Below are 13,515 nucleotides of genomic sequence, written 5' to 3' on the forward strand. Positions count from 1 at the left end.
TTTCTCTTGGCTGAGTGCAGGTTGCTATTAGCAGTCACAGAGCATAAATATCTGTCCTCTGTTCCCCCAGCAGCTGGGCTCTTTTCCTTGGAAAGGCTCCAGCCAGTGTTTTCATATGAACTGAAATCCATGGACCAATGTCTGGATGGCCTAAAGATACTCATCCCACCACTGCCTCACGTCACAGGGAGCTGTCAGAAGCAGCAAAAGCATTAGACCCAGAGAACACTGGAAACCCTGCCACCCTGGGAATAGTGCCTCATGAAGTAGAAGGTTTTGTTGGCCAATTACATGAAATAAAAAACTGCTGCCCTTTAGCTTTTGGGTTGTCTATTTATTTGTTTACGTGCTTACTTAGCTATCTATTTATTTTTAAGCATCACAGTCAAAGCCAAAGGTCCCAGTAAACAAGTCAAATCTACTAACAGCCAAACCCATTTCATCTTATCCCAAAGGCTCACATTTTAAAAAAGCAGAAGGCTTGTTTAAGTGAAGAAAGCCAGAGTGGGGGGATGTCTCAGAAAAGAGGGATGAGGATGAAATGGAACCAGAGGTAGCCCTCTTCAAGCAAACCATAACCAAGTTATGTGCTAATCTTTGTGCCAAGTCCTAGGGAGTGCAAGAGCAAAGCGGCTCTGCCCTCAGGAAACTCAAGGTCCAGAGGAGATAAATAAAAACAGATCATAGCAGATAAATGTGTTCAGAGAAAAGTATAGAAGCACAAAGAGAGGGGATGCAAATCCACCCCGAAAGAGGACAGCAACAGAGAAATAATCTTAGAGGAAGTGGTATTTGAGCTGAAGCTAAAGAGAAAAGTAAATGTGGCTTGCTGAAGAGGGAAGCAGTGGAAGGAGCTGACGATGAAACTTCAGGGCATGGGGACAACATAAGCAAAAGCATGGAAAGGAGGAACCTCGAAGGAGTGTGGTGCATAAAGAAAGTCATAAGCAATGGTACTGGAGACCCAATAAAGGGCCAGATCCTGGAGCACTTTCTCTGAAGTTCTATGGAGGCACTGAATACCCAAAACAAGTGAATGTCAGGCTTTCACTTTAGAGCCACTACACTTATAGTGAAGACTGATTGGCAGAATGGAGAAGCAAATCAATAGTGTGTGTTCCTTGCTTCTCCTGGGCACCAAGCTAGCCTAATTTTTCCAGCTCCCTTGTAGTTAGCTGTAGAATGTAGGAAGATAATGTATGTCACTTCCATGATTTGCATTAGAAACCTGCCCCATGATCTTTTACAGGCTCTTTCTGCTTCCGCAGCAACCTTGAAAGTCATGTGTTGAAGATGGTAGAATGACAGGATGGAAGGAGTCTGCATTCCCGAAACATCACATGAAACTATTCTCTGAGTGAGAAAATATTTACATTGTATCAAGCCACAGAGATTTTGGCCATGAAACTCTCCTAAACATAAATTTATGACAGTCCAGCCAGCCATAAGCTCAATAAGGGCAGAGGCTCTCCTCTTTTTTTTCTGACACAGGGCAGGAATAAAATATCTTAAATGGATGAATCAATAATTTGGTCAGAGATGTTGAGAGGGTGAACTAGAAGATATTGATAGGAGTGGAGATATAAACCAGACTCAAAACATATCTTAGACGAAAAATTAGCGAGATTCGATAACTAATCAGTTATGAACAGTAAGGAAGAAAGAGGAATCTAGAAGGGTTCCAGTTTGGAAGAATAGGTAAGTTATGGTACCACCACCTAACACATAGCATGCAGCCGAAAGGTCACATTTGAAGAGGGAGGTGTGGTCCACTTAGATACATTGAGTTTAACATGGCATTGGGATAGCCAAGTGGAGATACACTTTCGGCATGTCATAAAAACACATAAAATGTGTGGATGGAAATACACTCATTTGAGTTAGCTGCATAGGGGTGATAAATGAGGATGGTGAATGAGGTTGAATGGAGAGAGCACTTGAAAGAACAAAGGCAAAGGATGAATCACGAACCATAGGAACAGCATTAAGAGTGGCAAGGAAGAAAGATAAACTCCTGAATGAGGCATACAGGAAGTGATGCAAAGGGCATCCAAAGGGGATGGAGGGCCAGCACCCAGAAAGGAGGTGAACAGGGAGTCAGAAGAATGACAGTGTATTCAACGGGGTTACAACTACCAGAGAAATTTTGTAACATGAAGACTGGAAAACTGCTCATTCCGTTTGGCAATTTGGAAATCACTGGGTGACCAGTGTGAGATAAGTTTCAGAAGTATAGGTGCGATTATATGATTGCTTTGAGGAGTAGAAGGAAGATGAGCAAGTAGAGACAGTGAGCACTAACTGATATACCAGTTAAAAAGAAATTATTTAGGCAGGTAGTGAGGGTAAAGAAGCCCTCAGTAAGGTTTTCCTTTTAATGAAAAGCAGCCCCCAAATCATTTTCTTTTCTAGCAAAGAGCAGACTGTAAAATCGAGCTGCAGACATAGACAAGCAAGCTGGAAGCTTGCCTGGGTGAATGCTGGTAGTTGTGCCAATAGGAAAAGGCTATCTGGGACTAGGGATGTTCAAAATGGTGGCTCTGTCTTCCCTTTTCCTTTCCAACCACGTGTGCCGTAGGGAGCAGACAACGTGGTGCCAGCCAAGTGGAAAGCCTATTTGCATAATAAGATTAGGGTGGGGCAGCCAGCTTCCTGGCATGTTATGTAACATCACACCCGGTCCAACCAGTCTTTGGGCCCTATGTAAACCAGATCCCACCTCCTCAAGCCTGTCTATAAAATCTGGTGCATTCTGCAGTGGGCCAGAAGTCCCATTTGGGCACCCCTCTCTCTCACAAGATAGAGAACTGTTCTTTTTCTTTCTTTTGCCTGTTAAACTTCCACTCCTAAACCCACTTCTTGTTGTGTCTGTGCCCTCAGTGCCCTTGGTGTGAGACAATGAACCTCGGGTATTTACCCCAGACAATGATGCCGCTTCATAACTACTCTTTCAAACATTGTATGAAGGAGGAAGAAGGAAAACCAACGATGCCTGGAGTTAATCTCAAGAGAAGAGATTTTGTGGGGTTTTTTTGTTAACACTAGTTAGAGCAGTGATGTCCAGTATGGTAGCCACTTGTCCTGTGGCTGCTGGCCAGTTGAAATGTGGCTAGTTCCAAAATGAGACGTGCTATGAATTAAAATTTACACTAGAGTTTGAAGACTTAGAATGAGAAAAAAAGAATATAAAATATCTCAAAATTTTTTTATATGGAATACAATGAAACATAATAATTGGATATATTGGGTTAAATACATTTTATTCCAATTGTTTTCATATGTTTCTTTTTGCCTTTTTTAAATGTGCCTGTTTGAAAATACAAAATGTATACCTGGCAAACATTACATTTCTACTGGAAAATGCTTAGCTGGAGCACGCTATAGGTGAATAAATAGTAATAGCAATAATAATACCTATGGCAGGCAGAATTCTAAGATGGCCCTCAGGTTTCACTTTTGTGGCATCTTTTCCTCTTTGAGTGTGAGTGGGCCTCCTGAGCATGAAGGGTTATCACACCCTCAAATAGAATACTAACCAGGAGACTTTGAGTAAATCAGAATGGGGATTACTCTATATGGCTCTAACCCAATCAGGCATGCCCTTTAAAGGAAGGTAAAGAATCAGATAGCTACTCCATCATGGCCTCAAAGAAGAAGCAGTAAATGACTATTGAGATGGGGACAAACTCTTGGAGGAATGGGTAAGAGACCAGGCTCCTGGAAAGAAAAAAGTAATGTTTGAGGAAAGTACAGAAATGCTACAAAGTGAGGGATCAAGGCACCACAAACCCACTATGCCTACTTCGTCATGACTATGTGACAATACAAGCCACTGTTGGAGTCATTCTAACAGGTCTGCCTTTCCAAGAGAGCAATATCATGCAGATTGCCACCGTTTATGACTGACTTTAAGATAAAATGTTACATTGAAAGGTTTGAAAAAAAGCCAGAAAAAGAGCATGGTACAGTTGTTACTGAAACAGAAATCATGTTTGCTAACTGAAGACGCTATCTGGTCTTCTCTGGTATTATTTGTGTCGTGTGTGTGTGTGTGTGTGTGTGCGTGTGCGTGTGTGTGTGCTCATTTAAGTCTCTAGAAGCTGGCAGTAGATAAGCTGAAATAACTATCATTTTGAGAGATATAAATGATTATTTGCTGTCAATCTCAACTAAAAAAAAATTCTAAAATATGCAGGATTTTTTTTAGACTGTACAACTAAGATAAAGTGAATTCTCATCAGTGACTACATTAAAATTAGATCACTAAAAACTTTCAGCCTTTTGCATCAATGATTATGCCACTGGAAAGAAAGGTCCACAGTATCAAGGCATGGAATATTCCTTATGAAGGTACCTGGAGGAAAATTCCATCCCCTATGTCTTCCTAGTAATTAAAACAATGGGTAATAAAGTTACTATCATAGAAAAAGAGTTAACAAGCTGAAACTATTATAAGAGTCAAATAAAAATGAATTACTTCCTGGTTCAAACTGGAGGAAGTAGGAATGCCATTACATAGCTAAACTCCGGGCAACTAGACTGATAAACAATTATCAGCAAACAGTAAAGCTGAATTTATATTCATGTGTACTGACCAGGGCAGGCATGTTGATAACTTGGTAGTAAACATGTTGTGCCTAAGACAATTCAATAATAAAGCTCAGATATAGAAAATCATAGAAACGCAAGTCATTCCGAGAAAGCATCATTTTGCTCAGAAAAATAGCCAAAGAAAAGAGCAATTCTTCCCTATGTAACCAACCATCCTCTTAACTCACATAAATCCCACCAGAATACCCTAAAATAGTAGAGTCCCTTAAAACCATTAAGTGAAGCCAAAAGCAACCTTCTACTATATCTATAGGAGTTGACTATGACCCTTCATTCTGGCCTCACTGTGGAGTCACCTGATAGCTTTTCTGGCCCTTATTTTATCCCAAGAGTAATGTGCTATACCTGTATCTTTTCTACTCTGATGACCAAGGACTGTCTTTATTGTTTTTCCAGGCTGGCCTGCAAGTATTAAACATGGCCCCCACTAGCTTCTGATCACTGGACTCAGTTGTGAGGCTCTACCTGTGCTATGATCTGAGTGTTGGTATCCTCCCAAAATTCATAAGCTAAACTCTAATTCGCAATGTGATGGTGTTAGGAGGTGGAGCCTGGGAGGTGATTAGGACATGTGGGCTCCTTTCTCATGATTGGGATTACTGCCCTTATAAAAGAGGCCTCTGAGAGCTCCCTTGCCTCTTCCACCATGTGAGGACACAGCTAGGATATACAATCTGTGGAACCAAGAAACAGGTCCTCATCAGATACCAAAGGTGTCAGCACCTGGATTTTAGACTGCCCACCCTCCAGAATTATAAGAAACAAATTTCTATTGTTAATAAGTCACTCAGGCTACATTATTTTGCTATAGCAGCCCAAACGGGGTAAGACAACCTGGAAGGCCACAGCCAGGTTTTCTGGGTCCACAGCTTGAACTCTGACACTTCTGCTACAAACGTAGGCAACTACATAATTGAAATGCAGTCAAATTCCTATATTAAAAATTTTAGGGAACAGAGCAAATGCTATCTTACAAATTAACAGTATAACAAGTGAAAGGCAGGTGTCACATTTTAGAGGACAAAAGTTGATTGACCATGTATTTGAAAGTGTTTATAATGATCAGCCACATTCTTCAATCATCCTTCTTTTAGTTCATGTTATTAGGTAAATTGAGAGACTATAAAGAGCCCTGAAGCTCTGCCCCAAAGGGTAAGATTCATAAATACAAATATGTGCCTTTGCCATATGAAGAGAATCAGGCTCTTTTCATAAACATAATATAGTCATAAGCTGAAAACTCACTTTAATCTTATTTTCTACAAAAGGAAATTTAACCAAATGTGGAGCTTTCTTGAATCCCATTCAGAGGGTTTTTACTAATGGCAAAACATAAGATCCTGTGATAAGGCAGCTTAACTTCTGAAAAGGGTTCACTGCACAAAAATCTAGAAGGGTCTAATGAAGTGTGAAAAAACTAAAGCTGTATACACACACACATACACCAAATACCAAATGTAAATACATATAATTATAATTACATATATAAGCATATATATATAAACTTCTTTCAAAATATACCAAGACAATATTTGCCTTTGATAAAAATCATGAAATTAGTAAAATTCTGCAATCTAAATAAAAATAGAGATCCTAAAATATAATCCACTAGAATTTGCTAGTGTTCTAACTACTTTCCACTGAAAAATCTGTAGTATTCCATGACAATAAAAGAAAATTTTGGTGAGGCCATGGCATTAATGTGCTTCTAAAGGAGCCTAATTTTAAAAATTGAGAAAAACTTAAGGGCACCAAAGAAATGTAGAAATACTTTTAACTCACTACTAAAACCATATAGTGTATATGTATGGCTGCATATATAAATGAATTTATTAAATCAAAATAATCATTTAATTGCCTACACTTTTAACAATAACAGTTATTTAAAAGGTTTTACTTGAAATTTATCGTTTTTAAACCTTCACACCTAGCAGAAGAAGGCTGCATAATCATGTCTTTCTGCTTTGGAGATGAGCGAACCAAGGCGCATGGAGGGTGAATGATTTATCTGATTTATTATGATTTATGTCATAGATGGCAGAGAAAAACCATAACCTAGGCCCTCAGATTACAGTGATGTTGCTTTCATTAAAAAAAAATAACTAGGCATTGTGCTAGGCTCTGAAAAGATTCTAAGAAGAATTTGGTCCAGTTACCATCCTTAAGAAGTTTAGAGACATCAAAAACTCACAGAGGCAATGGGTATGTTTATTAATCAGAAAGATGCAAAACAGTGTGTTTCCAAAGAAAAGAATGAAGAAGCTACTATTAGGTGCACATTTAAACTGGATAACAGAAACTATGTAGAAATGTTGGAGCCAAACAGCTATGAGGGGTTCTACAGCTCTTTCTACTCCATGTGATCAGTCTACCCAAGAATCTGTATAATATGCAAAATCCTTTCCAATCTCATGCCCTTAGAACTACTCAGCCTCTTGCAGAATTAGAATGAGGGTGTTAGAAATGGGTTATTGGCACAAGTAATGAATGCTTCAGCTTTAATATTGGTTAGGAGTTTCAATTATAATCAAGTAAATGAACTTACTTCGAGAGAGATTCTCAAGGGCTTTCCCCAGCTTCTTGCTCTCTTGAAGGATGTGATTCAATTCATCAAAATCACGGCTTTGTGGTTTAGTCCTCCAGTTCCACTTTGGATGCTCTACTGACCTTGGCACTATGTTTAAAAAAAATGGTAATTTCATAAGCATGCTACATAATGACATAAACTGACTATTCATCATCACGTGAAAGATTGTACCAAGATCAATGTATAGAATAAAAAGTGTTTAACTTGAAGATGATTTTTTTGTGAGAAAAAAGAGGGGAAGATATGAAGCCAGGCTTAAAGAAAATACTTTAACTGAAAAAGTAAAGGGAAATGTGGTGGAGTTTATAGAAAAAAGAAAATTCAGGTATTAATTTAAAACTAATTTCTAAAACACAAGGAGAAACACACAGGCAAAGTGTATTTTGTATTATGTCAACAGCCTAAAAAAGAACACTAACTCCCTCAACAGCAACTGGTAATTATTGAGTAAATATTTTTAGGACATTCATAGAAGACTAAATATATGTATTTATCTTCACGTCCTCCTCAAATTCCCACTAAAATGACATTACAGTGAAGGGATGTTTTTCCTCAAAGAATTAGTTGAACAAGCATAGAAGACATTATTAGGCAAGAAATAGCAATGTACTTTGAGAGGAGATGCAAAATGTTTGGATGAGTGGTAACTGGATTTTGCAAGGTAAAGAAAACTGAAACCTAAGTCTGAACAGAGGAATGCCAAGAAAGTCAACATGTCACACTATTTAAATATTAAAGCTTCAATCCAGGAGAACAATGTCAAAGTAATAATAATATAAGAACTTAATTGCTTTTCAGATTTAAAGGGCCCATTAAATGTCCAGCACAAGTCAAGGCATATTTTAAAAAAATGTTTTAATAGTGGCAATAAAGAAAACATTGTAAAACTTTTCAGGGGCAAAAATAGCAAATCAAATTGATACCAGACTTCTCAAAGGCAACACTTGGCCTAAGAAGACAAAGAAGCAATTCCTTCTAAATTCCAACTATAGAGTACTTCTTAGAACTGTATACCCAATGAAGGAACCAATTAGGATACTTTGAAGGACTGAACAATTTATCTTGCAAAAGCATTCTTTTTCAGAAAGCTCCTACTGGAGGTGCCCTACCAAAATGACCAAGTAAATCAAAAAATGGCAAGACTTGGATTTCAGGAAACAGATGACCTCCTACTCTCCCAATATGGAAAAGGAACAGGGAATTCTCAGAAAGATAGTGAAAGACAGTCTCAAAAGGCAGTTGAGAAAAAGTCTAGAAACCAATGAGTCAAGCAGGGAGCAAGAGGACAGATGGCTACAGAAGAGAAGTCTCTAAAAATTTTTAAAATAAAGGATAACTATAAAATAGAAGTTAAGTTTACTTGTCTCTGATCGTATTGAGAAGGTTTAATTCTTTGGGCAGGGTTTGGCAAAGCATTAGCAATGGGTACATAGTAAACAAAGCAAACAGAAAAGCAAGAGAACTGTCAATTCTAGAATAGTTGGGCATCGTATGGCTCAACCGTGAACAACATTAATTAATTAGTCATAATAATACCAATGTAGAGTACATATTTAATCAACATTTGAAATAACTGCATTACTATATGGCCAGGATGAGATGGGGGTTAGAGTTTGGAGCACAAGGTATGAAGGATGTCAAGAGATAATGCCTCAAATTTAAAAAGGAAGAGAACCTTAAGTTTGTGTAGATTTAGGAACCAGAAGCAACATCTAAAAGAGGTGAAAGTGATTGCAGGTTAGGAGCTGAGTCGGGTAGAAAAAAAGGACACCACTATCTCATATTACTACTTAGACTTTTTAAAACCATGTACCATTATGTTTTGATAAAAATAAAACAAATTTAAAAAATATTTATATGGTAAGGACATAGGAAATAGTCTCCAACTAACAACATATATCATTCTGTCACCTTTTTAAAAAGTAATCTGTCAATACCTATTATGATGAAAAATGCACTGATGCTGTGACCCAGCAATCTTATGTCTGGTAAAGTCATCAGAAAGAAATGAAAGCACCTGTATTTACATATATATATATACACACATATGTATATATATATACGTATATACGTATATATATGTGTGTGTGTATATATATATGTACAAGGTTATTTTCACAGAAAGTGAAATATTTATTTTAGCAAATATTTCATGGCCACAAAACCCTGTTAGTAATCTAAATGTCTTTCAACAAAGGAATGGCTGAATAAATTATCTCACATTCACATTGTATATAATTATTTAAAAGGGCAAGTTAAATCTAAGTATATTACCATAAAGATATTTCCACGGTGCATTTTATTTTTATTTTTATTTGTACAAATATATAAGGTATACATGAAATTTTGTTACATGTATATAACACGTAGTGATCAAGTCACTGTATGGCTTAATTGTGAACAACGTTAATTAATCATAATAATATCAACATAGAGTTCATATTTAACCAACACTTAGGGTGTGCGTCGACCGAGTACAGTACACTTGTGTTAACTATCGTCACCCTACTCTTCTATCAAACATTGAATTTATTCCTTCTATCTTACCGTATGCTTATACCACCCTTTAGCCCACTTCTTTCATTTTCCCCCAGGCCCCATCACCCTTCCCAGTCTCTGTTATCTATTTTTCAATCCCTTACCTCCACGTAAGCAGCTTTATTAGCTCCCACATACAAGTGAGGGCATGCAATATTAGTCTTTTTGTGCCTGGCTTATTTCACTTAAGATAATAACCTCCAGTTTCACCATGTTGCTGAGAATGACATGATTTCATTCTTTTTTTTTTAATGACCAAATAGTATTTCATTGTGTATACATACCAACTTTTCTTTATCCATTTATCCGCTGATGGACACTTTAGTCGATTCCACATCTTTTCTATTGTGAAGAGTGCTGCAATAGACATGTGAATGCAGGTATCTTTTGGATATATTGTTTGAATAGACATGTGAATGCAGGTATCTTTTGGATATATTGTTTGAATAGACATGTGAATGCAGGTATCTTTTGGATATATTGTTTGAATAGACATGTGAATGCAGGTATCTTTTGGATATATTGTTTGAATAGACATGTGAATGCAGGTATCTTTTGGATATATTGTTTGAATAGACATGTGAATGCAGGTATCTTTTGGATATATTGTTTGAATAGACATGTGAATGCAGGTATCTTTTGGATATATTGTTTGCTTTTCTTTGGGTAGATACCCAGTAGTGGGATTGCTGGATTGAATACTGGTTCTATTTTAAGTTTTTTCAGAAATCTCCATACTGTTCTCCACAGTTGCTGTACTAGTTTACCTTCCCACTAACAGTGTATAAGAGTTCCCTTTTCAGCTGGGCACGGTGGCTTATGTCTGTAATCCCAACACTTTGGGAGGCCGAGAAGGGCAGATCACGAGGTCAGGAGTTCGAGACCAGCCTGGCCAACATGGAGAAACCCCGTCTCTACTAAAAAAAATACAAAAATTAGCTGGACGTGGTGGTGGGCGCCTGTAGTCCCAGTTACTTGGGAGGCTGAGGCAGGAGAATCACTTGAACCCGGGAGGCGGAGGTTGCAGTGAACTGATACCGCGCCACTGCTCTCCAGCCTGGGTGACAGAATGAGACTCCATCTCAAAAAAAAAAAAAAAAAAAAAAAAGAGTTCCCTGAGTTCCCTTTTCTCTGCATCCTTGCTAACATCTATTATTTTTCTTTTTAATAATAGCCAGACAATGCATTTAAAAATAATAAAAACACATTGCTTAAGAATAGGTATAGTTTAAGGTCACTTTCATACAGCAAACCAACCCATCCATATCATATCTGCTAATGTGTATAAAGGAAAGAATATACAAAGACACAAACTACTTCTAGGGGAGTAGAATTTGAGGGGAGACAAGTGAAGGAGACTATTTCTCTTTCTACAGGTCTGCATATTTTACATTGTCAAAATAAATAAATATTACTTCTGTAATTTAAGTAAATCTAGAAATTAAAAATAAAAAATGAATGCAGCTGCCTTATCTGAGCTTCTTGGTTTAAGGGATCCTGGGACAGGGATATCAGCTAAAATTATGAATACACCAGCATGCTAGCAGCAGATAGTAGACACAGTAACCATGTTCAATCTAGAAAACACTTCGAGGCCCACGACTGCTACCTCACAGACCATTCCCCAGGGGAAGCCTACGGAGGAACCTAGGTTTAAGAGAGAGAAGTTCAGATGAGGGAGTGGAAAAAACAATATTTGTATCAGATTCTTCAAAACTTTGGCACTTTTGTTAACCCTCTGAATAATTTCTTTAATCTGCAATCTGTATCACTACATTATCTGATTTTCTGCTAATCATTATATGTTATCAAGGTCTCTCTTTATATTCTCTTTTTAATTTACAAAATAAGAACTCAGGTTTTTTTTTTTTTTTTAAATCCTAGTCAATATCCCTGGATATCTACCAGACACAGCCCAGGTTCCCATCATCCCAGCTGAGCCCAGCACCTGCAGACCTACCCACTGAATGCACCACATGGGCACGTCAGGTGAGGCCAGCAGAAGAACTGGCCAGTCTATGTACAGAATCATGAGAAACCATAAATTGTTGCTGTTTTCAGCCACTGAGTTTTGGGAAAATTATATGCTGCACAATAGATAACTAATTAATACCATACCCAAGAACATTTCCTTGGTAACTTTTGAGAGGAACTGAGACCAATTTCTTTTGATGTTTTTGTAGCTTGTGACAATTTGATACATATAATAAATCTTGCATAACTTATCATGGGAATCAAACTAGGACAACCAAAGCCATGGCATAATCAGGATCGAATCAGCCATGCTGGGTGATTTCAAAAGCTGTTTTAATAAGTAATGGAAAGAAATCTGGGAAGTCATTTGTCTGGTATACCGTCTTTGGATGAGAACATCTCTAAAATTTTCTGAGAGATTGAAAATCTTATTTAAGTCATACTACACTTAAAAGTAAAGGGTTAACATTTAAAAATGTTTTAAAAAATATCCACAGGGAAAACGAAAAACAGAAGAACAGTGTCAACTACTTAATCAAACCTATAGAAGGAGATGACAGAATCTGAGATTAGGAAGAGTCTTTGGGGTCACTGATGCAGAGCTCACTCTAGTGCAGGTGCAAGGTACCCACAGCACCTTGCGAATGGCTTTTCCGCAGTCTTCCCTGAGGACACGATGTTACAGAGCAGCCTATTGTATATTAAGGAGTGCTAATTTTTGAACAATTCTTTATTATAGTCATCAAATTCTAATTCAATATGACCTCCACCAACCGTTCTAATGAGTTTAAAATAAATTTACTGTTTCCTCCACATAACATTTGAGAGACTGTCTATATATTTCTTTTGAACCAAAATAACTTTCAACCCTGCTTTCTAAAATTTAATAAATGCTAATGTTCTTATCTGAAAGTTCTCCCCAAGTACTCTACTTTCATTATAAATATGCCAGGAAATATCCCCAGTACTACAGTTATAATATACTGAAAACTGATTATAACGAGATAATTACTTCATGTCTTCTGCCTTCTGTATTTCCATATCATGATTTTTCAGCTATTGTTCTTCTGTCTTCATTTTTTTATATTTATGTAGTTTGTACTTTCTATACATATATGTACATATATACTCCCTTTTTCCCTAAAATTATAATGACAGTCTAAAAATATGCAGCTATTTATCTCTGTATATTCTGTGCTAAATGCATCATTTAAAAAAATACCCTGAGAAAGCCTCCCTTAAATGCAGAAGCATAAACAAAACAACCGAGAGTTGATATCAATTTTTGGTTTTAACCTAAACCAACATATTTACCTCAATTTTCTTGTCTGGATTATACATTTGAAACGGTTATAAAGGATCAGTATTCACTATCATGCACAGAATATGAATAGTCAATGTCTTTCTTGTCATTTCTGCCAGATTCTGCTCATGATCTGCAACCATTCCATACAATAGGCAATCAGTGGAAATCGTTAATATTACAAGGCAAAACCTTCATCAAATCATACTTATCTTATCGATGACACATAACTATCGAAGATTGATACTATAATGCTACCTTCAAGATCTTTGTCCCTATGCCAGCTTGCATTGTATAAGTGCTGTTTTTTGGTTATTTGAAAATGCCAAAACATTACAAGGCAAAACCTTCATCAAAACCTACCTATCTTATCTATGACACATAACTGTTGAAGATTGATAGGATAATGTTACCTTGCAGATCTTTGTCCCTATGCCAGTTTGAATTGAATAAGTGCTATTTTTTTGGTTTGTATAAGTGCATTTGAAAATGCACAGTTTCT

At 37.1% G+C, this 13,515-nt stretch overlaps 1 protein-coding gene across 1 annotated transcript in view; it reads right to left on the minus strand.

The window, feature by feature from the left end:
- Positions 1 to 13,515, minus strand: part of C11H8orf34 (chromosome 11 C8orf34 homolog) — a 483,892-nt gene that overhangs the window by 348,094 nt on the left and 122,283 nt on the right. The window contains 1 exon segment of the mRNA XM_055298752.2: positions 7,157 to 7,285. Within this exon segment, the coding sequence (XP_055154727.1) occupies positions 7,157 to 7,285 (129 nt within the window).

Source organism: Symphalangus syndactylus, chromosome 11 (genome assembly GCF_028878055.3).
Source record: "Symphalangus syndactylus isolate Jambi chromosome 11, NHGRI_mSymSyn1-v2.1_pri, whole genome shotgun sequence".
Taxonomy (NCBI): domain Eukaryota; kingdom Metazoa; phylum Chordata; class Mammalia; order Primates; family Hylobatidae; genus Symphalangus; species Symphalangus syndactylus.